This window comes from Cyprinodon tularosa, unplaced genomic scaffold (assembly GCF_016077235.1).
Source record: "Cyprinodon tularosa strain WSP-4 unplaced genomic scaffold, ASM1607723v1 ctg4, whole genome shotgun sequence".
NCBI lineage: Eukaryota > Metazoa > Chordata > Actinopteri > Cyprinodontiformes > Cyprinodontidae > Cyprinodon > Cyprinodon tularosa.
In genome coordinates, this window is record NW_024039118.1 from 2,455,423 (window position 1) to 2,482,085 (window position 26,663).

The 26,663-nt window shown below is 37.4% G+C and overlaps 1 protein-coding gene across 2 annotated transcripts in view; it reads left to right on the forward strand.

The window, feature by feature from the left end:
- ptprn2 (protein tyrosine phosphatase receptor type N2) overlaps positions 1 to 26,663 on the forward strand; it is a 197,869-nt gene that overhangs the window by 141,818 nt on the left and 29,388 nt on the right. For both annotated transcript variants that reach the window (XM_038297865.1, XM_038297864.1), the window contains 2 exons: positions 17,170 to 17,385; positions 20,589 to 20,792. In XM_038297865.1, the coding sequence (XP_038153793.1) occupies positions 17,170 to 17,385; positions 20,589 to 20,792 (420 nt within the window). The remainder of the gene's footprint in view (positions 1 to 17,169; positions 17,386 to 20,588; positions 20,793 to 26,663) is intronic.

Sequence of the window (26,663 nt, forward strand, 5' to 3'; positions counted from 1 at the left end):
CAGTGGCAGACCACATATCCCTGCCTGTCGCCACTCATGTGTGACTTGATGTATTGTCTCAGTGTTTTCCCCCGCCTCTCAAAATTAATTGCAGTTTTATCTTTTTGCAAGATAAAAAAAATGCTTTGCCTACTTTCTGGGAGCACCTTAGCTTAGAAGTGGTGTGGACTCCAGTCAAATAAAACAATTAAAGCTTGAGTTTCCCTGTCGTTATGGGCGCAGGTTGAGATTCCTGTTGGTCTTTTATCTTTTCACTCAATAAAACAAAGCATTACCATCAATTTCTTTTAACTATTTGGTGCTGCTGTTTAAAATAAGAAAGAATTGTGATATGGCCATTTTATTTAGCCTCTCACTGACACGATACGCATTCTTCCTTTTAAAATTCACTAAAATATTTTAGATAACACCTCTTCCAAAAATGCAAAATTATTCTCTGTAAGGCAGCGAAAATGTTTTCGCTGATTGTGGGTGGATTTGAATTTTTTCATTGTGGCTACAAGTGACATTTTCCTCACTTCGTTGAATTAATTTTGGCTGGCATTTTAGCGAGCGTGTCAGACATATTGGGATTGTCAACACAGCTGCAGGTAGAAAGGATCACTGCTGTCAGTTGAAAGCAGTTGGATACTAATCCCAATAAAACAAAAAGAAACATATGAAACTTTAGATAAATCGGTTCAGCTTTATCTATATGTCTTTGTTTAGGATTCAGATTAATGAGTCTGCTAACAGTGATCAATACTGGATTTTAAAGCTGCACTTTATCACAGCTTGCTGACCTTAACTAACTCTTACTGCGTGTTTAACACAACTGAGTGAAGAACAAAATCTAAAGGTGGAATTTTTCAAAACAGCTAATTCTGGTTTACCTGAGAAATACACAACGTTTATATCTTTAATACAAGCCACAATAGTAAACATGTAACATTTTAATCCAAACAATGTTACTTTTTTGGGTCATTTTATATTCTTATCATTATAATTTTTTGTTTCCTACCGGGTGTGAACAGGCACTGGATGGCAGCCTAGTCTGCTGTCTTCCTCATGTTCTCTTAACATGTTCTAATAATGCTTACTTGTGCTTAATAAGGTTGAACTCAAATTGAAGATGCTGGTAAACCTAAAAAGGCTGTTGGTATGTTTGTAGTTGATAGGTATTACCAAACAGTCTCACACAGTGTCTTATTTAACCATGTTTGGAAGCATTTTAAAGGTACACTATGCAACCGGTGTTGATTTTCCAGCGAGGCTCCCCCCAGAGGGCGAAAGTAAAAGTGCACTGTCGTAAATATGCTCAGCTGTTCTCCTGGTTTCTCCGTCAAGCCAGGCGCGGTTGTTTTGAGCTTAGCAGTGAATGACTAATGCTGCGTTCACACTGGACGTAGCTGGCGCGACAGAAGCAGCGAGTTTACATGCAAAGTCAATGGTTGACGCGCGTCAAGGCGCAGCAAAAGGTCCCGCGGCTCGTTTTGAGCACCAGGCGCAGCACGTCTGAGCAGCTGAAGCAGCGCGTCGGGTGCGTTTAACGCAGGGAGAGAGACACAGCGCTGATGATCACTCCTCTTAAACAGTTTATTGACGCCTAAATTAACTTAAAATGCAGAAATCTGCCGGCAGAATATGCAGTTTGGATTATTTAGATGAAAAACACCTACCAGCTGCCGCGGTGAACCGCTGCTGATGAAGGGATCCATACTGTCGGCGCATCCCTGGTATGTGGGGGTCTGAGCGGCTCCGACAGAAAAAATATTGAAGGCAGGATAATAATCTGAATGAACTGACTGCACTGATTACGTTTTCAGGGGTATTTTCTCACTTAAACACGTATTAAAACTACTTTATTTCCACTGATCACAGCAAATATAGCTGCAAGGCAGAGAAAGGATAGTGAAGCTCCGCCCAATGCGCCTCAGACACACTTTTGCACCGCGCAGCCAGAGCAGCAAAGCTGCTTCAGCCGCGCGTCACAACTAACTGGTACAAGCAGCAAAAAGGAATCATCAGACGCGATTTTGCTGCCCTTGCTGCGTGAACGTAGCATAACTGCACAAAGATTGCCACTGTGCTAGCAACGAGAATGCTTTTAACTGGGGGCATGTAGCAGTTCTCGCCGTAAAGCAAGACTGACTCTCACGAGACTTCTGAGCTTGTGGGTGCGGGTCGGTGCTCCTGCAGTTGCAAGTGCAGTATTTCCCCCACAGACCACCAGGGCGGCCGAGAATACCTTTGTTCAACCTGAAATGACTCATTTAATCATCCATAACGTTATGGAACACATTAATTAACTGAAAAATGTTGCATAGTGTGCCTTTAAGAACAAGAAACTATAGAGCATTTCTTCTAAACTTAAAGTTCAGCGATGTCCATAAACTGCTTTTGATGGATGAAATTTGCATGGTATTAAATCATTATCCTATATATTACTTTTATGGGATGTAGCTGACTTTTTTGTATATTAAAGGACCAATTGGCCATCTCTATGAGTGCTCCAGGTATTAAGGAAAATTTCATCTGAGAAAAAGGCAGCCTCAGGTTTTACTTTCATATTAAAGCTCCAAGTCTGTCTAGTTGAGTGAACTTTCTGCATAAAAACTGTTAAGTTATTACTGTTGTGTTGGAGTTGTACTGACACATATAGCATTGCAGTGGTGCATGTGTGTAGTATACATAGCGTGTTTGTCCTGCTGCACTTATTTTGCAGAAATCTCCCAAAAATCACTAGCAAGCTTGCTTCTATGATGATCAAATTGTATAAGCATTTCTGTTAAATATGTACAATGGCAATATGAGTGCTGTTTTGATTTTGGAAATGTGTTTCTGTACACCATTAAAACAAAAGGGTATTATGTGATAGTGTGACCTTTTTTCTTATCAGACTATCATGAGTCCAGTCATTGTTAACTTCGTGAGAATCCAAATAAATGAAGCATTTATGCTTCAAAATATGACTGAATGTAATCCTTGTCTAATAGTTAGCCGCACTTTTGTTTTTACTTCAGGCATTTTGTACAGTGAAGTAGCCTTCTGTATTTGATAAAAGGTCAATTTTGTTACTGGAGATGTTTTGGTTATTAGAGGCTTAAACTATATGCAGGCACAGCTTTAAAAAAACTAACATTGATTTGATAATTATTTCTAATCATTAGAAAAACCCCATAAAATATTTTAATAGATAAAAACCAGTGTTGAAATAAATCTAGAAGGAATTCCATTCCAAGCACATGTGGAAGATCTCTTTGTGGCTGCATTCATAAGAGAATTTTCCATAAAGTTGTGTAAGACAAACTGCTTTAAAGAAGATAAAAACAGTCCCAATCTATAAACACAGTGGAGGCAGTATCATGGTGTTGGGATACTTTTATTTATTTGGGATTTAAACTCTGATGCCCTGCGATGGACTGGCGACATTCAGGGTTGTGAGGGACCAAACTTAAATAAGGACAAAAGGTGTTCAAAATTTGAAAAAGTGCTTTCATTTAATTGTGTAAAAAGGGTTAACAAAGGCTAAAAAGCAATACAAAATAACTTAAATACAGAATCTGGGCCCAACTTAACTGAAGTCAACTGGTCCAACTCAAACAAAAAACTGACCTGCAAACAAAGAACTAAAGGCTGCTTAAAAAGGGATGGAGTACCCCAAGTCGACAAAATGAGGGAGGCATAACATACAAAGCTGTTGTGAGACAGACAGAGAGACGGACAGAAAGATGGTGAGACATGCTTTGAGGCTTCAAGATCTGGGCCAAACAAAAGAACCAATAAATACAAAATTAATTATTCTATGAAACAAATAAAGCAAAACTAACTTTTATTCATCAGAAACAATAAGTGAATATTTAAGTGACAAACTAATTGAAAAATTCTTGAAACAAGTCTCCCCCCTCAGTCTTTCAAAAATGGTACGCTCCAGGTTTCCTTTTCCAGGTGGTTTGCATCAGCAGCACCTCAAACAAAAGAACAACTGTAAAAATAAACCATTCAGACAGACATTAACTAAAGTGTGCACCCACTAGAAAATACCTGTCTAAAATAACCAACTTAAACATAAATTGTAATATAATATAAAGCAAGAAAAGAAAATACTAACACGATGTGGTGGTGGGAGGATCATCCACCACAAGGGTGTACCCCGCCTCTCGCCCATTGACCGCTGGAGATAGGCACCAGCACCCCTCGCGACCCCACTAAGGATAAGCGTGCTAGAAAATTGATGGATGGATGGATGAAACTCTGATTAAAGTTTAAAAGAAGACGGATAGACGAACTTTGATAAAAACGATTAAACACGTAGAAGACAGTGTTCTGGTCAGATAGACCAAATTTGGCTGAATACAAAACTCTGTGTGCAGGCACTGTTGATACTTCTGAACTGAATCTGCTTTCTTTCTTTTCTAAAATTGCCCTACTAGGCATCAATAACTCCAAACATTTAAGTAGGTATTAAAGTTACCCTGAACGCCAACTAGAGAAAGGAGTGTGGTATAACCCCACAGAGTCCTTATTTCACTAACCATTGCATCAGATCACATGAAGATCACATGAAAAAACACCCCTTAGACTCCTCCAAACAACTACTTCCTGTAAAAACATTTTTGAAGATCTTATTTTTTCCACCTCTGTGCCTCTGCGTGTGTGAGCCCCTCTCTGTTTTAGATATAATTGAGGTGACAAGCAAAGCGCTTACCTTGATGTTAACAGCTTTGAACTACACAGCAAGGCAAAGCCTGGGTGGAGAAAGAGGCCCATTTGAAGAGGTTCTTCTGGGAGGAATTTCCAGAATGACATGGCTGACACACACATGGGCTTTAAATGGTTCCTCTCAGAAGAAGTGATGAGCACCAGACAACATTTCAAATGTTTCAAGTACAATCCTAGGATGAGACCTTTTTTTGCATTGCTATGCTTCATCCACCAGGAAATGTGGGATTTCACACAGAAATGTCCAAAGGAGGCAAGAGAATTAAGTGTCATCTTTGTTAAGGTTTTATCTTAGTCTAAATTCAGTTTTGTGCCTGCTGTGAAAATCAAACTGCAGTGCATCAAATAACAATATATTTAAATCACAATCCAGTATCCACATAGACAAGATATTCAAACCAAACTTAACATCTCATCTTCAGCTCAAACGAGAGCGCTTTGTTCCATTATAAATGCTGTCAGCATATAAATCAAAAACATTTAAAATATAAATGAGTTAAACCCCAGATGAGACTGGATGTTTCCCTGCCGCGCACGTATCTTGTAAAAACTACTTCAGCGACAACAAAATCAGCTGGAGGATCTGAAAAATGAAAACATTTTTTTTTGTTTTGTTTTGCATACATTTCTCTTCCCCTCAACAATTCAAAGCTTATCCTATATTGAGCTGCAGCAATGGCCTGGCTCAGATATTATTATGAATAATTTATCGCAGTCTATTTCAAAGAGGCGAGCAGAACAACTATTTTTGGTGCATCCCACATTTGTTAAGTTTGCAGGTACGCAACACAGCTGTCGGTTTTCTTGCAGAAGGACTGTAAATAACGTTATCCTCTGCACAGATGCAATTTTGCTGTGATTGCTCACAACCCAGTTTTATATATGTTTTAGGCTGCAGCAAGCTAAGTTTCTTTTCTATTTGATAGACTAAAGATAAAAATGATTGAATCACCAGGTGAGGGGGTCTCCACAGAGGTATAAATGCTTCAATGCACCGTGGAAACCTGTTTTTTCTGTGATGCAGTTAAGGAATGACAGATGAAAGAATCACTGATGATCGAATTGAGCTTTAAAACCCAAAGAAACATTCTAAGAAAACTGCTCAAAGGATATAAGTCAGTAAAATTTTTTACAGCGACGGGAAGATTATCTTTAAAACTTGGGTTTTGTTTCTTTGAAACCAAGCAGAAAGCAAGTCAATTTCCTTCCTGGAAAAACTTACCTCCTATCCAGAGGACTTCTTTGCCTCTCTATGTTGCCAGGATATAATTTGATTATATGTAGGGATGCTTTTCTTATGGAACCAACCTACATTTCTCACATAATCTGTCAAAAATCTGAGCAGCAAAATTATATCACTTGTAAAACAGTGTCTTTTCATCCTTTCATTTATTAATTCATTTATCTGTGCAGTTTTTATTCTCAACAAGGTCACAGAGCCCATGTAAGTAAAGCACAACGTTTTTTAAGGTTTCTGCCAAGAGTGATGGTGCTCCTTCCCTTCTCCAGACAAGTTATAAAAAATATATATTTGGATCCTTTCTATGACCTATATCTCACCATCAAAAAATAAGTGAGCGTTGAAGTGTAGGTGGACAAGTAAACTGAGACCTTTGCTTTTTGGCTCAGCACTTCTTTTACCATGACAGACAGCAGCAATGCCCACATTACTGTAAAAAAAAAAAAAATAATTCAAAGTTCATAAATTTCATCCTCCATCTTACCATCAGTTGGAAACAATACTGTGGGATAATACAGTAAATTCACAATCCTACGGGAGCAGTGAATATTTTTCCAGTTCAGATGCAAAGCAGGAGAAACTCATCTAGGCATCTCTCATTAAAACATTTCATCTTTAAAAAGTGGTTCTATGACAAGGTGTTCTTCTCTCATCAACAATTCCATAAAATCAGGTCAAAGAAGGCCTCTAAATCATGACTGACTTGGCACATGACCATCAAAGACTTGAGAGATTACTTGAATATTTAATGTGACCTTGTTGTTCTAAGGACAACTTTATTGGACATTGCAAATGTATATTACAATTAAATATGTCCTGTGCATTTAACTCATCCCTTAGGGAGCAGTGGGCATCATGCAGCACAATATGGTGCATGATCTTCTTAAGGAAGCCATAATTGCAGGCTGTTGCACTTTAACCAAGTTGCCTTCTCAGAGAGCAAGCACTCTGCTCTAACCGCTAGGCCTCCATCCTATAAAGACTTGAGATTTTATATAGTCTTACCTATCACAGGCTTTAAAATGTATTTGGACTAGTTTTTTAAGATCTACAAATTTCATTTTTACTTGAGATTTGAGACTGAAATTCAGAAATCTGTTCCCTGTTACAAATCTTTTCCACTCACTGGAAGGAAAGATCATGCAATGACATGAACACACTCTGATTTTATTCTCTAGAAATAGAACCATCACCCCAGACCTTCATGGCCTACGAATTGTCCGAGACCTCCTGACAATAAAGATGTGTGCCTTACTCATAATTTCTGTTTCTATTACTGCACCTGCCACTGCAAACACAACCATATCGACTGATGCTAAAGGAATTCTGCTGATCTTAGTGTTAAAATTAGATATGAACACCATATGATGTTCATACGGAATGTGAATAGAGAGAGAGAGAGAGAGAGAGAGAGATGGATGGATGGATGGATGGATGGATGGATGGATGGATGGATGGATGGATGGATGGATGGATGGATGGATGGATGGATGGATGGATGGATGGATGGATGGATGGATGGAATTAAAATTACATATAAGCACCATATGATGTTCCTATGGAATATGAATTATATACTATATATATAGTATATAATTCATATTATAGATAGATAGATAGATAGATAGATAGATAGATAGACAGACAGACAGACAGACAGACAGACAGATAGATAGATAGATAGATAGATTTTCTTATTTTAGTTTGTGTGGATGGATGTTTTGAGTTTCTTAACCTCTGTACTCAGTTCAGCACATATGGGAACAGAGATATTTCTTTTTCCTTTTCCCAACTATCTCGAGAATAGTACTTGACCCTGGGATTTGTTCAGGTGTCTTTTGCATCAGTCTTTCCTTGCAGTACTTAAAAAACACATCAATATTGGATCTTTTTATCATAATATGGGGAGAAAGGGGTGTCATTAAGGTTAAAACCAGGGAGAGGGAGACAGGTAAGCCTGACAACATAAGTAGTGACTCTTCTAACTCATGTAACCCTGAGAAATTACTTACCGCATAAACAGCAGCTTCACCAAGAACCATAGCAGCCATGGAACCATGCTTCTTGGTCATTTTGGCTGTCATATGACAGCCATAAGGTGCCATGAGCCTCCCTGTGTGATGGGACACAGTTGTGAAATGTTCCTTGTCTGATCTACAAATATCAAGAAAAGTAAGGACATTTGGTTGAAATAATGTGTAGGTCCAGATAAAAAGTGGGAATATATTGTTGTTTATTAGCTTTCTTTCCTTCCACTGTATGCATTTTACTGTAGGTCCATCCAACCCTCCTACTGTATAATCTTTGTTGTTTTTTTTTGCAATCATTTGTATTTAAGTAGAGCTTAAAAAAAGAACATATAAATATAGTTAAACTCTAAATACAAAAATAAATCTAGTATTTTTCCAAACTGATATACTCAGGTTTACCCACGGAGAACAGGTGCAAAGATTAGCTCTCTGGCTGCCCATCCCTGTTCGTACCAAGGAAATATTCTTATTTGTATGACTATGAAAGGAACCTGACATAGGACTGACCCGGCTGTTTCATGTAGAGCCTAGTGAAGTAGTATTTTCTGCAGATGGTTGACAATGAGATAGGACTGATTTTAACGAGCATAAACTTTTGCAGCTGTTATCTATTTCTTACTTGTAATAGAAGTCCCTCTGCAGAGATCATGGGGTGAGTACCTTAAATCCCCTCAGCATCATTTCTGGACTGCAGAAAGAATGTTTTCCTACACTGACTAAAGGAGAATATCAGACATAAAATGTGTCTCTCCAGCCTGACAGTCTGCCTGTGCCCTCTGGGAGACAGACAGAAAACAAAATCTGAATTCAGAATAATTTCTGTTCTATGGAGATAGGGATGCAAACAGCATGACGTGATGGTTGTCACTCACAGAGTCAACGAGGAAAAGAGGGAACAGAGGCGATGAGGAAAGAACATTTTTCCAGCTTTTTGGTAGGCTATGCTTTACATGTTCTGATTGTAGGGTCAGTTTTGGATTTTACGCCCCTGGATAATTTTTCCCCCCCGTTTTTGGTTAATACTGAGGTGATGTCCGATGAGACCATGGACCTGGACTACTGTTTTTGTTCTCTCCTTCGCATTGCCAACTCCAGCTGTCACACTGAGGGACAATAGACAAGAGGGGGGGGGGGGGGGTGCTTGCTGAATGGAAAAAATAAACTGGAGAGCACTCCCTCCTCCCCATGACTCGTCATCTGCATTTGACAGGACCCCTGTTCTTCTCTCATCACCGCCCCTTTTCTTTTGCTTTCTCTTTTTCTGTCCCTCTGCTCCCCATAATCCCCCTTTCTCTCTCTCTCTCTCCCCGTTAAGTGCAGCTGTTGCTCTGCATTGGGCAATTTTTCCAGCCTGATTGCTAATTGGGAGACTAGTTGTTTGAGTTTTATCTCTAAAACTTGTTAAAGTTGCAATCTTCCACCCCCTCATTTTCTTTAGCCACAGATCCAAAGTGAGAAACAGGGGGAATAATTTCCCCTTTTTTGTCTAGTGCAAATCTATCATCAATTCTACACCCTAACCACAATGCAGCTTGCTTTTTCCTGGCTTGGTTTCCTGCTTTTATTTTGCTTCTCTTTTATTGTTTAATTTGTGTAAAGCACTTTGAATTGTCTTTGTACTGAATTGTGCTATACAAATAAACCTACTTTGCCTTGTCTAACTTAACAAGAAAGGACACATAAAAACAGCAACAGAAAGATTGCATGAAAGAAAGTTTTTCACCAAACTTGCTATCATTTCAGTGTTAACAAATTCAAGGGTATATCTTTACAGATATTCGTTGAAAAAAGTGTTAGGGTTAATGAATATTCTATTTTCACTATACAACACTATATGGGATCATCAAAGGGTCTAGAGTGCTACAGATAATTAATAAGCACAAAAAAGTTGTATGTTGTTGCTGAAATAATCAGGGTGAAAAACAGCACATTGATCAGCTTTTAAAATTTGTTTTTGTTGCTACGAAATCAAATGTGATAACCCTTCCAAAAGGGCTTTTAATGCAAAAAAGAATTTTTGCACCTAATTGTTCTCTAATAACTTTGTGGCATCAGTTTTGTACATAAATATCCACTAAAAATGGAGTTGTGTTTATATGTCAGTCAATTAGATTCAGTTTATTTATATAGTGCCAATCCACAAAGCATGTCATCTCAAGGCACTTTATAGTTCACCAGATCATACAGGCAAATTGATTCAAAGTTTCCTATCTAAGGAAAACCAGTTGATTAAATCGACTTTGGGTGATAACTCAGCTTGATTTTCTCAACCTGCATCATAAATACAGAACTTTAGGGGCATGAAGCTTGATTTCACATACGAATCTTAGTTCAAGATTATAGTTCTTTAGTAGTTTTTGGGGCAGATGACATGCCTACGTCTTTCACTTTTTAGATATTAGAACCGGCCCTACATAGCAATCAGACCCATCGCACAATGTGCCTTATCCACTAGGTTAAAGCAAGCAGAAAAAAAAACATAGTAGCATTGTTGAGAGTTTAACACACTCATTTTATTTACCCAATTAAATCTGAAGGACAAAAAAAAACACAGACAGACAGACAGACAGACAGGCAGGCAGGCAGGCAGGCAGGCAGGCAGGCAGGCAGGCAGGCAGGCAGGCAGACAGACAGACAGACAGACAGACAGACAGACAGACAGACAGACAGACAGACAGACAGACAGACAGACAGACAGACAGATAGATAGATAGATAGATAGATAGATAGATAGATAGATAGATAGATAGATAGATAGATAGATAGATAATCTGTCTATGTGTCTGGTCACTGAAGTAGCAGCTCCAGTAGAGAAACCCAGACACCCATACCCAGAAATCTTTGTATCATTTCTGATTGGGATACCCAATATCAAAATCTGACCTGGAAGATACACAAGAAACTTGCAAAGAGGGGGATCCAAGATGCAAACTAACTCTTTAAATATAGAATTGGTTTCTTCTGGTTGACATTGCATGCGATTCATCGTAGACTTTACCCAAGCTGACAAAACATATCCGAAATGTAAAGCAAATAAAAAAAGACATGGTTTTAGGGAGTTATATCTTAAAAGCTTGTTAGACTTGCAAGAAGTCCCCCTCCCCCCACTACCATCCTGAGCCAAAAAGATCTGAACTGAGGGAAAATAAAGGACTTAGCCAATTACACACGATTTACATTATGGACCAGGCATTTCTTTTTTCTTTCCCACAAAGCACCTAATCTCTAGTGTAGCGTTCATATAGTTTACAACTACTGTACTGTATGGCAACCTCTTATTATTGCGCTCACTACATCTTTAAATGCACAAAAAAAAAAAAAAAAAACACTTTGAAGTAAAAGAACAGCCTTATCCTGAATCCCTGTGAGAGGAGAGAGAAAGAGGGAGGAAGAACATGGGAGAAGGAGAGCCTGAGAAAACAGCAATTCACACAGCAAACACAGAGACCCCTGGTAGCTCAACAAATGAGCGACTAGCCCCTGCGTCCATTCATATCGGCCCTTTCGGCCCGCAAGCCTATTAGCCAGGCATCGCTCCTTGAATATTCACTGTCGACAACATGTGGAGGGATCGCTATAGCAACCGGTGGATGTGACATGTGCAATGGACGGGGACTCCTGAATATAAGGAGGGGCTCAGCCTTAACTAAATGATGGCAGGAGAGGAAAAAAAACGCTAACCCCGACACCTCCCCGTCTCTTTTCATTGGCACGGAGGAGCTGAAAGGACTCACAAGTGGGGCTTCTGCACATTCTTGCAAAGCTCGGAAAATCAGGCGGGCATATCCTGCATTCTTCCCCCTTTTTTCTTTTTCTATCCGTATTTTTTATTTTATTTTTTTTTTGTATCCATTATTTTTTTCGACTATACGTGTTGAAGTGAAGCCGCGCTCTTTTGAGGGAGGGGACGCACGAATGATGGGACCCTCAGGCGGAGGGAAGGTTTTGGTGAAGCGCACCGACCTGGGACGCACACAAACGCTGGTCGGAGCTGCGGCGAACCTCAGCGGCTCCTTGGAAATACGGAGACGCAGCGTCAACCTGCTCAGCATGGATATGGGTAATTATCTATCCGGGAAAAAATAAAGAAATAGCCAATATCTACTGTCGGTCCTGATGCGTAAAAGCCACGAGCGATTACTGTTTTTTTTTTCTTCCCAATGATTTATTTTCCCTATTTGTACTTTATTTTTCGTTCTAGTTTGTATGTTTTCGTTTTATTTGATACTTCACCCCCTCCCCTCCAGCAAGCATATATTTAATGAAAAAAGTATGGATTTTTGGATTTGAAAGTGTGCTGATGTGCACATCTGGATGCAAAGTTTCTGCAGGTTGAGCCTCATTAGCGCCCAGCAGCAGTTTCAGTAAGTTTGCAAATTAGAAAAAAAACTCGTGATGTGTCTATGATAGGAAATGCATCCTATGCTTCATTTGAAATAAATGTTAGATTTTTTTTCATATATTTCACATCAAAATCAGACCACACGCCCTCACCTCACTATTATCTCAATGTTCTGCCATATTTTGCAGAACATTTTTGCTATAAGTTAATAGAGCATTCCTAAAGAAATGAGACTTTGTCTCATAAAGTCGCTTTTATTAAACTGCAATAATTTTATTTAGATATAGCAAAGCCCTGACTTTAAGATGTGGAATAATTGTGTAGCAATTGCTGATATTCAGCTTGATTTTAAGACTTTTTGTAAGTCTTCTCTCACTGACCTTCCTCTTTATCATTTGAATAATCCAGTGCTCCGAAATCCATCTGCCCCCTTGTCTTCTTCTCATATTGGCTCATTCTCCACAGGGGCAACTTCAATAGATGGTAGAAACAGAGGGAGAGGTTCCTATTGAAACAGGGAACTTTTTTTTTTTTTTTTTACCGTTATACTTATATTGGTATTAAAATGAAATCATTTGGATTATAATTTTGGGATTTTCTAAAAATTGAAAATTAAATTCAAACTGAAGAACAGACCTGTTTAAATAATAATTTAATAGTCCAGGATGCATTTTCTTTTCTAAAAATATTTGTAAAAACCCATTTATGTCTATTCAATTCTGCTTTTTTGTGGAACATTTTATTTTAGGTTATGTATTTACAAAAACTGATAAGTATGTCAAAAAGCTAAGGATGAAATGGCCCATGATGGTTAATTCCAACCTCTTTTTATGATTTTTCATCTTCTTTTCCCCCATGTCTGTCTCTCCCTCCGGTTTTCTACTATTACCGCCTTCAAACTGTTTTTTTAAATAGTTCCTCTGAATTTCAATACTCTTTGCTCCCACAGTGGGGATGCTTTTCCATCTTTTCAAGGTTCATATTTTTTAAGACTAACCTAGGAGATTGTACCAGTGAGGGGGGTATTTTTAGAGAAGAAAATAAATTTCAATCTTAAAAAACACTTCAACCTCTAAAGTGCTGGCAAACGGCTTTCCAGCACTCTAATGGGATTTAATTTGTTTCAAGATATTGTTAATTTTTAAAATGTGGTACGGTCAAAATGTGTGCTAATAGAAAAAAAAAACCTAAAACACTGCTGTTCATCTGCTCACTGAGACAGCCAATCCTTTGGACAGAGGCCATTTCTCTACTCTGTAATAGGCTCTCTTTGAACATCTCTGTTGTTTTGCAGCCTCTTAATCCTTGATTGAAACTACATGCCGGAACCACTGCTTTTGCAATCAAAAGCAAACACTGTCAGGCCCAACACATCGAACAAAGCCGTGATGCTAAACCTCACTGGCAATTATCAGCCACAAGGTCAGACCGGTTTGGTACTGGTCTGAGGAAAAAGTTTCTCATTTTTGGATATGATAAAAAGTTGGAGCAATCCTTCAGCATGCCTATTAGACCCCATTCAGGCTAAATGTTAAAGCTCCTCCATGTGTTTTTTTCTTCTTTAGATTCACCACTTCCTATCAATCTTTCAATATTTCATGCAGACAATTAGGAGCCTTCTGATGTATGTGTGGACTGTTTATTGATATTGCCCTTTTGCCAGATGTATAGCTGCTGCAGCCGATTACATTAGATAAAAAATGTGTGCAGAGTCTCTCTTTTTTTTTATTTTTTTTGCAGAAACCTAGTTTTCCACGTCAATCTCACAGACAGTAAGGATGATTTATGGGGAGGAAAGTGTTTAGGGGAAATTGCATCTTCCCTGTTTTGAAATCAGGTTTGACAGGACACTTCGCAATCAGTGAAGAAAATCGGTCTCGATTTTTTTTATCTTTGGTTTGGAGTGTGCAAAAGATTGTATGATGCACCCAGCCAAATTTTCCAAGCCAAAACTGATTTCTAGGTTTCCTTGATCCTTGGTCTAACCAGCTTATTCAGAATTTAAAAGAAGTTGATATATTTATTTGAAGAACCATAGCACAAAGAAATATGTTATGATTTTTTTTTTTATATATATTTTTGAATCTACAAAAAATAAATGAAATAAAGGATTATTATGTATTCTTTTTTCTAAACAACCATTCCTTGTCTTTATTTTATTTTAATTAGATTCCAAAAAATTATGCTTCTAAAAACACATTACATGTTGACATGTCTGTATGTACAAAAAAGAAGATAAGTTCTGTTGAGAGATTGGGGGAAGTTGGAAATGAGCAAACAGTTTAGTTGCCTGTGATAATGAGCAAAATTATTAATTGTGACGACAGCTTAGACACAAACTGCAGAAATTATTAATGAACGACAAACTATTGGATTCAATAATAACTAATTAACATACATATAGAACCAAGAACTTAGGAATATTTTTTGTTTCTTTTTTTGTAATTTTAGTAATAAAAATTGTTTTTCAGATGTTAATTTAATTGTGTTTCAAAGTACAATTATATTTTCAATGACATCACCCACAAAATACTATAAAATCAAAAGTTATTTGAACCTGTCCTTCCAAATGTAAATCCATACTGCCTCTTTAAACCTTCAAATCAACATTTGAAAGATGGTTCCTAATTTACATATGCAATAAGAGTTTTTTAAAATCCCTGTTAGAAATCATCAGCGCCCCCTAACAGACTGGAAGTTACTACAGTATGTAGAAGTTAAGGTTCATGATGTCTTGGGTTGGCCCTGCTCATTTTAAACCCTTGTATATATTACCTATACCCTAGTTAAAGCCTAGTTAATACCTTCTGTCCAATAATGTCATTCTTTTGTTATTGCTTCTTTTTTTGGACCAAATAAAAAATAAAAAAAATTCCACCATTTTTCTTCTTTAAAGTTAAGAAGTTAAACTCCTTCTGGGCCGCAAGGGGCGCCCTCGCCCACTCTCATGTCATGTTTACTAGTTGGTTGCCAGGTCCTCTAATGCTAATGCTAACCATTGATATGAAACACCATAAAGAAACCATTTCTCAGTTCTGTAATGCAGGTCCTCTAGTTCTTGTTTTGCCTGAGCTCCATCTCTGTTTTGTTTGATTGTGTCAACCTTGGCATCATAACAAAAAGTAAACATTTATTTATTTTGGGCCCATCACAATTCATTGAACTATTATTTATATACTATATATTTTTTATTTTTTTAAATAAAAAAATATATTCTGCACCATTCTACAAATTCTGTGGATTTTTTTCTCTCATTATTATTCATTTTGATAAAAATAAAAAAAAAGATTTAGCAATAACATTTAGCTGCTTAAATAAACAACGTTTACTATTATGCAATTATTTTTACATTTAATAATTATTTGATAAATGTTATTTTCTGTGTGGCCATATTTATCCTATTCGAAAAATTTTTGTTTAATTTAAACTTGCTTCCTCTCCAAGAACGGCTGTCTTTTAAGGTATTTGTCAATCCTTTTTAATCAGAAAAATAAAAAGAAATTTAGTTTTTTTTTTTTTTTTTTTTTTTTGTATAATACAACAAATTGTTACAAATCTCATTCCAAAAAACAATACCTATGGGTCCAAATCATATGCAGTCATATAGAATCAAATACAGTTTTAAATTCATGTAAACCAATTCACTTTAAATCCAATGCTACTTGCACATTCAAACCAATTGCATTTTGTGATTATATTGTAATTGTGGTATTTAAAGTTAGTTATATACAAAGTAAAGTAAGAACAAAAGCTTTTGAACATCTTTATTCAGTGTTCAATGTCCCAGATACTGGGGGACACCTACCAGATGCTTACTTTGCTTATGTTTCAGGCCAGCTCCTCTTTAAGTGAACATTTAATTTTCTGTTGCAATTATGCAAAATAAGCAATGTTGTTTTATTTTATTGTTTAATTTGTTGATGGTGATTTTTAAGTTTTTCCTTCCAGCATACTTGCAAACTGTGTATAGTTATATGTTAAAGATAAACTGGAGTTAAGCTGAAATGACTACGGTATTAGCTATTGTTGGCTTATAAACCCCTGGTGTGAATTTATAGTGACAATAAAAGCTGAGCCAATCAAATGGCTAAAGATTTTAATCTGACATTGAAATTATTGGATTATTATACTCATAGAAAACCTTATCTATTACTGACTATATCATACAACCTGAAACACAGGTTTTTGTTTGATCTAGCCCCCCTGACCCTGTTGCAGACCTTGGCAGACTCATAGAAAACCAACTCAATACTTGTCAGGAAAAGCCTGATCTTTGTCTGTATAGTTTAAAAACATAGTTTAATTGATTACTTACTAAGGATAGTAAAAATATTAAAAGATATCTAATAGCTCAAACAAATATGTCCTTTTGCCTGTATGTGTCTGAAGATTTTGTAAAATCTATTTTTTAGTCTGATGCTGTTTATTGCACTTTAGGCTACCTGTGTGTCCCTTCAGTGCTGCTTTGACCAAAGCCTAATCCAGCCAACTCAGGACCAGAGGAGCTAATTAGGCACAAGCTTTTGGTATCCCAGCATCCTGCAGCTGCACTGTGCCAGGCTTTCTCATGCCAGCACTAAATAGGGTTGTAAATATCTGTAGTCCTCAGACAGGAGACAGCAGTGGGCAGAGGTTGGTAATGGGGACTGACTGAGCCTGAATGCACATAATGAGGCAACTATCAGGGATCCTTAATTAGAAGGACCAGTCGGTGGCTCTACATGCAGATTCTGTATGTTTTTAAGTCAGCACCAGCTTCCAGTTGAAAAGGAGAAGATGTGACCACGTTGTGTAGAAAACAACTCAGTAGCATAGTTTACTGCTCTGATGGTGTGTTCTTTCTGTCTGTCACCCAGAGAGGCAGCCTGACCCAAATCCCTGTAGTGAAGGAGACCAGGGTGGAGTCCGGCCAGTTCCTGCTGCTCTCCGTCCTCTGCATGCTCTTCATCCTGGTGGCGCTGACCGTGTCCGCCACCTTCTTCTGCGTCCGCCAGCGCTCACACCTCCACATGAAGGAGAAGCTGGCAAGCTTAGGGACTGACACCAACCATGACGCTACAACAGCCTATCAGGTTAGTCCCAGCCCCCTCTGTGAGCCGCCAGCCAACCAAAGGCCAGAATAACCAGCTTGTTCTGTGTCATTGGTGGAAAACATGCTCTGTTAATATACACCCAATTATTTAGCTGGTTTATAAGCATGCGTTTGGAAATGTGTGGCTGAATCTGCCTTTGAGATGAGCTTAAGTGGTGGTTAATGTTCTGAGGACAGTTCTGGATTTCCGTCCAATAAGTCTGCTTACCTTTATGATTAGAAGTGTGTGTACGTGAATATGCACACATAGGATAGGAAACATGTCTCCAACCTGACCTATTCCCACTGTTCCTCCAAAGCAGCAGGCAGCCTGCTCAGTATTGATTTTACCAGGGTTGGGGCTCAGCTGTGCCCAGCGTGCCACTTGGAACACATTTATCCGCATGTCGAGTTAACATTTTCAATGTTTTATCAGGCTTCTGCAGGGCTGCACTGAGAACATGTTAACATTCCCGACCCCAGATGGGAAATCATGCTCTGCCTCACAATTATAAAATTTGAGCTTCACTACCTGATGCTATGTTGGTGTGGATTTCCATGCTGGTTTTCAGAAAGATTTTTCAGGGTTGCTCAAGCTTCACAATATGTTCTAAAAATGAATCCTTCATTTGATTTAATTGGAGTCCAATCTAAGAATAAAAGAAATATAATCCACAGTAGGTAGGTAGAAATGTAATAGTATTAATGATGCATATGTTTGCAGTGTTTGGACTGTTATCAGTTATTTATCCAAGAACTATAAATTCATATGTGTATATATTAGGGCTGAAATCATTAATCAGATTAATCGATTTTGTAATCAGTTAATCGTTCACTGAAGTATAGAGAATCTAAATCATGTCTTTAGCCGACAGAGAAATTTCTTATGAGGAATATTTAAAGCAAAATTGGAAAAATATTTATTTATATTTATAATTTTCATCCATAAATATGCTTTAACCTGAACTAGAAGTGGAAAAAAATTTTGTTTAACCTGGTTTTATTCTGTTAAAATTCTTTGCTCTGATTAATATTCAAATAATCAACAGATTTATTTATATGCAATATAATTGTTGAAGATTTAAAATTGGTCATGTACCTTGTCTGTTTTACTTCTTATTAGTGCTCAAAAGAGTGGCCAGTAGTGAACCTGTAATCCTATGACCTGTGCTCCTCTTTTTCTTTCCCCTGGCACCGACTGCTTGCTTCTTCTTTTTTTCCTTCTGATAAAAAAAAAAAAAATGTCAGCTCCACTGGTGCTTTAGCAGAGACACTGAGAGGTGGGATGAGTTATGAGGTGGACCTGGACGCTGCCCCAAGGCCAGGGCCCTGGGCACTGTTTGATGGCTGTAATCATTAAAGTCTGATGGTGGAAAAGCTGATCCAAGACCAGGAGCTTAGGAGGAGGAGGGGCCTGTGCTCTAAAGGGAAATATCACTGCGATTCATCAAGAGATAGCATACACTTTCATGAGGCTTTTTCTCTAGTTGCGCTGTCCTCTTCATTATTAATTGGGTGTGAAAATTTATTTTGTGGAGAGAAAGGGAGCCGTTTCGCCTCCTCAGAAAAAGTCAAACACGGTGGGCTTCTCAGATTATGAATTCAAAATGCAAATATCAAATGAGATCACAGCTCGAGGAAAGAAGCAGGGGGAAAACAATGCTGGAAGACTGCACACAGTTTTATGATTCTGTGCTACAGGGAGCTAATGTTTGCACCAAGGCATGATGGGAAAAGAGCTGAGTCATTAGGAAAGGTGTGCAGATTTTAACAAGAAATATTCAGATATTAATCAAAATAAAGCATTAGTTTGGTTCATTTTTTTTTTATTTGCATCTCTGTTGTGGTGCAACCAAGGAAAGGCAGGGAGTGCAAGATAAAACATGAAGCGTTAAACACTTGACATATATTTTTCATGTGATTTTGAATTTAAGAAAGAGCAGAATGAGCTTAAAGGACAAAAAATATATGTCCATTTCAAATTTCTTAACAAGCCACTGCTCTAAAGATGACAGTAGCTGTAAAGCTTAAGAATTACTGCTTTGATTTTTAGTTTTAGTGTGCCATCCTGATTAGAACACCTCTCCTCTAGCCCCACCTGTGAATATGCAGATATTATACTGTTTTTAAAGCATAAATCAGAAAGCAGATAACAAGCTTGTAAGACTTTTAAAAACCTTTTAGTATATTTTTGACAAAAAGTGAGTCATTTGGAGCTTTTCTCTATCTAACTGAAATATTTTTGTCTTCAGTTTCATATCCTCAGTCTACACTAGTGTGCCGCTACATAGAATGCAGGCTTAGATGCTGCACACTGTCACTTACATATAACTCTGTAGAGAACTTTGTATAAAGGATACATGGGAGTGCATTATTTGCAGAAATGTCTTGGATAGTTTGATTTAAAAAAGAAAAAAAAAGGATGTCTCACATGGATGACATCCTAGAATTAAGTTTTTAATTCCCTGAATTAAAATAAGATTTTGCTGTTAAACAGTTAATTCATTTATTTATATCATGTGCTTTTTTGTCCTTCATACCCTACCAAAATACTAAAATGGCTAACTAGTTATACTCCTTATCATATACTGTTATTTATTTTCCAACTTGCAATCAGCCTGCTTTTTTAAATCTCTTTATACAGCCCTCCCAAAAAATTATGATTTTTAGGAATTAGGAAGGAAAGTAAAAGCTTCTATGAGATAGAATTTGACCGATGTTTGGATTTTCCCCAGTATCTGTCAATGATTAATGAGTAGGCGTCTCAATAGCCACTTTTTACGCAATAATAGTAAAGGAAATTTGAAATGTAAACACAGTTTTAGACCACTCCATAAAAATGAGCGAAACAGAAAGAGTAATTGTGTGGCATGAAGGTGCAGCATTTATTCCTGTAAAGGCGTGGGCTTCCTCAGCTCATGTATTTTTGACATAATTAGTATAATCTTTATAATCCACTGGGATAAGCCATTAATCTACAGACAAGTAAGCAGGGATACAGGATCTCACAAGGTGCATTTATAGAAGTCAGCTCCTTACAGCAAGAGGATAAGCATGAAAAATACATCAGCAATTGTTACGTGTATGACAGGGATATAAAATACATGACAGCTTGCAAGGAGTCAGAGAGACGGGGTGGGAAAAATTAAAAAGCATTATTGATTATTCAGTCACTCAAAGTCACATTCTTTAATCCCTCCACAGGAGCTGTGTCGCCAGCGCATGGCGATCAGGACGTCGGAGCGTGTGGAGCGGCCCGAGACCCTGCGCCACTCACGCCTCAATAGTGTGTCATCCCAGTTCAGCGATGGCCCTGCAGCCAGCCCATCCACGCGCAGCAGCACCTCCTCCTGGTGCGAAGAGCCGGTGCCGTCCAACATGGACATCTCAACAGGTCATATGATACTGGTAAGGTTGAGAACATCGCAGTGAGGGTTTATTGGATAAAAACAGTGCAACAAACTCTTGGCTCTTTTCAAACCTGGAACATACTATTTCAATCAAATATAATTAAAGACAAAACTAATTAGTCCAATTCATCCAATGGAATTCAATCATTCAGTCAGATTGAAATCACACACAGTTCAGTTCCACCACAACACAGAAAAGCTGAACAGATCATATAGTGCCAGTGATCCACCTAAAGCATCCCAGCTGAGTTCATCATTCATTTACTTTGCACCAATCTATCAACTATAATAAGAATATGAAAACACAAGTTTTATAGAGTTGATTTTGTCTTTTTTAATATTTGAGTATTTATATTTTAGTTTGATAACCTCTATCCAGAATATAAGTAAAATTTTGATTAAGTATATGAGTTGAGGGAACAAAAAGAAGCTTTAAAATAAGGGGGAAAAAATATGTTTTCTCAAAGAAAGTTCCATAACAGAAAGGTAGTCTGCATGTGGTCAAAGAGAAACACTGGACCACTATGGACTGCTTTCCAGCATCAGTTCTTACTAAGATTCTAAATTTGCTTTTTCAACCATTTTAATTATTATATGTCCTAACTACTTGAGCAGATAGCTTGACTAATTGCAAAACTTAGGTGGCGGTCTTAGTCTGTGCAGAGCAGAATGGTCAAAAGGTGTACAATCTGAGCTATAAGTATGTTTACTTTTAAAGCAACATTAAAATAGAGGTGCTATATTGTTTGAAAATGCAGTTTGCTTACATAGGTGTATTTAGATATGTTTAAAATTACATTCATATGATGACTACTTTTTTCTGTATAACATAGGACTTTTATTCTATTTTTTGCTTTAAATAAAAGCAGTTAAATTGCTCATGTTGTATGTTTTTAATAATTTTTTTAAACACTTTAAAAGTCTGTGTCTTGTAGTGATAGATTATTTAAAAGCAGTCCAGATTAGATAAAATTATATCCTGATGTTATTTAGCTGAACATGCTGCAAATCCATTGGTGAAATCTTGAATTTTTTTTATTTTGTTTCTAAAATGCATTTGTACCTTATTTTTACACTTTATATCCACTCTTAGTTACCTTATCTTTTTTTTTTTTACATTTAACACACCATCCTGCTGCTTACCTCCCTGTAATTTCTTCCACCGCTCATGTTTGCCCCCATGGTGCTGCAGCTTAAACCAGACATTGTCTCCTGTGATGACTATGACAGAAAATTAAATACCAGTTCATATCTGAGTTTTTTTTTTTTAGCTTTGAAAAAATTATGTGTTCATTTTTACACATTTTGTTCCTGTTTTCTACTTATTAAGAATGGTCTCACAACTGCACAGAGGGTAGTTTTTAATTTGTCCCCCAACTTTCATTTGAAAAAAAAAAAAAAAAGTAAAAAGAGAGATGGATAGATGCCTCGCAGTGTTTCCATTAATGGAGAGAGCATTCATCACACTGCATGTCTGGCTTTTATACTGGGAGGCTATAATGAATGAGAGGGAATCTGAGTAATGCCTCGTATTTGGTGGTAATAGATGGGTTTTGTTGCACTTGTCAAGGCTTGTTTGTGAAGCCCCCTTTGAAAACACTGACAATAGAAAAGCATTTAGCTGCACAAATAACAAAAGGAGCCGCAGTGAATCATTTCTAGTAGCTGTGGTTATTATTAAGCCTCGTTTCTTCGCTGCAGCAGTGCAGGCATTAGAATATAGAAATGGTTTAAAAAAAATAAAAAAATACCTACTGGGACCTTTGTTGCTCTCTCCATGCTGTGATTGACATGGAGTTGTCCTATAGAGGAGGCTCTTCTTTGAAATTCTGCCATCATCTTAACGTGAAACCATGTGTGAGATTGCCTTGTTATCGCTGATCTCAGACCTATATTTCCCCTCTCATCTCTGCTCTCGTCTCGTCTCACATCGTGCAGAGCTAGATGATGAATACTAAGCTCTCCAAAGCTTACCAGGGTGTTTTTATGTCGTTGTTCTTTTGCTTTGTTTTATTTTTTGGACCAGATCACTTCACTCTCATACACACGCTTTCTAAGGTTTTCAGGATAAATGTTGCACTGCCCACCTTGAAACTTGCATAACGACTTCAAACTTCAGAATTGAAATTGAATCTGCTGACCCATCTGCTGGGTGTGTCGTTTTTTTTCCATTTGATGCTTCGACTCACCTCTGGTGTCTGACAATTTGCATCTTCTTTCCTTTTGTCTGTTTCAGCTGCTTTTTGGTGCTGTAACCTGCACTTTTTATTTTCTGAGTGGTTAAAAATATTGGAAAATGATAATAGAAAGCAGCGCTTGGCTGTATTTCTGCAGCGTAAGGCTGTTTCAGCACCACGGACAGTGCAGTAGACCAAACTTGTGGAGAAACAGGCTTGAGTTGCTTTTTTCTTTGCTCCTCTTATGGCATAATGCAAAAATATTAATTTCCCTTAAACCTTTTTGCTGGATTTTTTATTTTGCATATTTCTTCACATTAAAACACCAAATGGGTCTGTATTTTATTAGAGCTGTGTTGTAAAGATAATCACAAAGTAGCACATAATCATGAAGTAAAAGCAAATTCCACATGGTCCTGAGGAAAAAAAGTTCATATAAAAATGTAAAACCTATTATTCCCTCTGAATAAAACTGAAAGCCACCAATTTCCTGCATAAATCATCTAGTAGTGTAAGTTCTCTCAAAATTCTGATTTCATCTAAAGGCTTTAGATTTTTATTAGAGAACATTGATAAACAAACACCATCATGAAGTCAAATGAACACAGCACAATGCAGAGATAAAGTTTTAGAGACATTTGAAACAGTGTTGGGTCAAATGAGACTAAGATTATACTAGCCTACATCTAAAAGCCTATGAGTGGCAGAAAGCTAATGCTGTACTCCGAAATGAACATGGCATCTACATGGTGACAAATGGCAATGAGAGCATTATGCTATGGGAATGGTTTTCTTTAGCAGGGATACACATGCTGGTTTGAATTTATGGAAAGATGAGTAGAGAAAACATATCTAACTTTCAGTGGGACAAATAAACTAAACATACAGCCAAAAGCTACAGTGGGATAGATTATGATGAAAGTAAAGTCATGTGCTTAAATGGGCCACTTAAATTATATACTGTTTAGGGTCTGCTGCTGGACTTAAGGATTTTTGGGAAGAATTATCATCAAACTTTTTTTTTTCAATGTGCAAATCTGGTCGAGGCATCCCCCAATGACTTGCTGCTTTTAGGGGTTAGTTCTGTTTTGAGTGGCTGAGTCCAAATGTGCACCAAAGTTTTCAGATTTAACCTTTTTAAAACCTTTTCTTTATGTTCCATTTCACAATTTGTATTATACTCTTCTAGTTTACCACATTTAAAGCCCAAATGAAATACGTCAACATCTGTGGTTTTGACATTGTAACATGAAAAGATATGAACATGTAAATTCTTTAATCCACTGTAGCTGTTATAAAAAAATATAGAACTTGTTCTTGGCTCTTTTGCTTTTTTCAAAATGATAAATTCAGGAAAACAAAATGTTCTGCCTTCAATGTTTTTAAATGTAGTTCCTTGGCAAAAACACAATTTGCTCTCTCATTTAAGACCTTTTGTTTTGCTATTTGTTGCACAAAAATCACTCTGCACATTAATGCCTCCTTTTTTCCACGCGTCTCACAGCTGCTTATCAAACCATAAAGCCCCAGCCCAAACTGCTAGCAGCAATTTAATTCGACAGGGATGTGTTACCTGTTGTGTCTGGTCGTGCCTTCATCCCAATTTCATCCCTCTGCTGCCGAGGAGACCGCTGCTTAGGAAGGATTAGACATTGTTTCCCTGACACACACAGGCCTCCCATCCCCAGCCCTCTGATTGGCAGACATAATCCCCCCCACACATCCCACTATTCACCAAGCCTTCGTTACCCTGTCTCTGGAATATGCCACGGTCCACTGCCTCCCTCCTAAAAAAAAAAGAAATAAAAAAGAAGGGAGGGCTCTATAAGGGGGCTCTGCTAGCTGCATCCCATTAAGCTTGCAAAAAAATTATGAATTTGAAATGCAATCGATTTGGCGGCTCTGGTTTGAATAGATGCAATTCAGTGGATGCACAGAGTACAAGATGTTGGTCGCTATGGGGGGAGGTGGGATGCTGTCAGGCTGGTGTGCAGAGTACTTGTGTAGGGTAGAGCGCAGTGGTGACAGGCTCTGTCAAGTGGCCATAATGGCATGCTGTCCTTTCCTGGAAAGACTCATACTCTGCATACTCTGTGTCCATAACTCAGCATATGTAAACTTGCAAGTGTTACTATTAAAATTGAAATATTTTATGATTCACAGTGAAAGCCTAGCCTTTTTTTTTTTTTTTGACCTTACTTATTACTGGACTTTCTCTGATTAAGGCTAAGGTGCCATACAGTCATTGTTTTTACAAACATATTGTATGACAGCTCACATTGTGCTTTAATCAATTTTGCATACATTGTAGGAAACCTCAGTCCAGACCTTAGAAATCTGAGCATTACGGAATGCTAAAAAGAATCAATCTAAATGTGTTAAAATGCTAAAGAAGCATTCATCAGTAAGTGACTTTTTGGCTCGTATCCGATCATTTTCGTAAATAGCTGACCTGTCTGTATCAAATTAAGTTGCGTGTAATGTCAAATGCCAAATTATAGATAATATGAAAATTAAACTGTTGAAACAAAAGTATAGTGATAAATTAGAACAAAGCCACTTTTCCAAAGAGGAACAGAGTTGTCTCTATCCACTTCATTTAAAATTAATAAATGCAGAAGCATTCTCCAAATTATGTGGCATAAGTTTTCACAATTAGATATGCCTTAAGCTCTATTACAAATCAGTCTGGTGGTTATATTGTCTCTCCTTTTCGCTGCTGGGGTATCACAGCTCTGCACTATCTCTTGGTTTTACTTTAGTTGCAAACAAAAACACCATGACTACAGATTGGACCTTTTTAACCATCTTTTGTGTCTTACATTAGCAATTAGCATGTTAAACAAGATTAGACTTACTAATTCTCTCTTTGCGTGTGTTTCTAGTAAAATTACACACTCAGTTTCCAGATCCAGTATGATAAAATATAAAATTTCACGGGGGTGAATTCGTTGTTATCGTTTAGCCCCCTTTTGTTGATGATGTATCCCTGTGTGTTAAATACCCTAAATGAACAGTTACTAGATGATAGATTATTAAGTTTCCTTTCCAGTAGGTCCTTACAGTTTTCTCGCTTCTGATTATGTCATTTGAAACTCCCCATTAATACTGAAAATAGCAAATTAAGTCTATTAAGAACTGTAAAGTGCCTTGAGAGGACATGTGTTGTGAATTGGCGCTATATAAATAAACTGAATTGAACTGAAGTCTTGTTCCCAAACCAAAAACCTCTAAAACAAGGACTGTTGTTTAGGCTTCCTGTTATGGGGCATTTAGTGCTCAGTGAACACAACGGATTTAGGACTAACAGTATATCAGTCCCTGATACTGTTCAGTCGATTTAACAGTCATTCTCAGTCGATTTCTGGGGGTTTATATGATGATAAAAAAGCCCACTATTGCATGATTGAATCACATTGTTCCATAATTGTGGAATATAAATACAAACAAACTTACTAAACTTATTACTTTATGTCAGGAATGTGTAAAAAACATAATTTGTAGCTTGATAAATGGCTAGAAACCTCATAAAAAGTCCCAATTCTTTAATACCATGATTGGTCAAAGGTTAATAGTCTATTATTCTGCTGTAAAACCTTTCCTCTGATAATCTTCTTGAAACTGATGTGACTATCAGGCTGAGATTTTTTTTCTTTTTGCACTTGACAGCATGGATGAATGACTGAATGAAT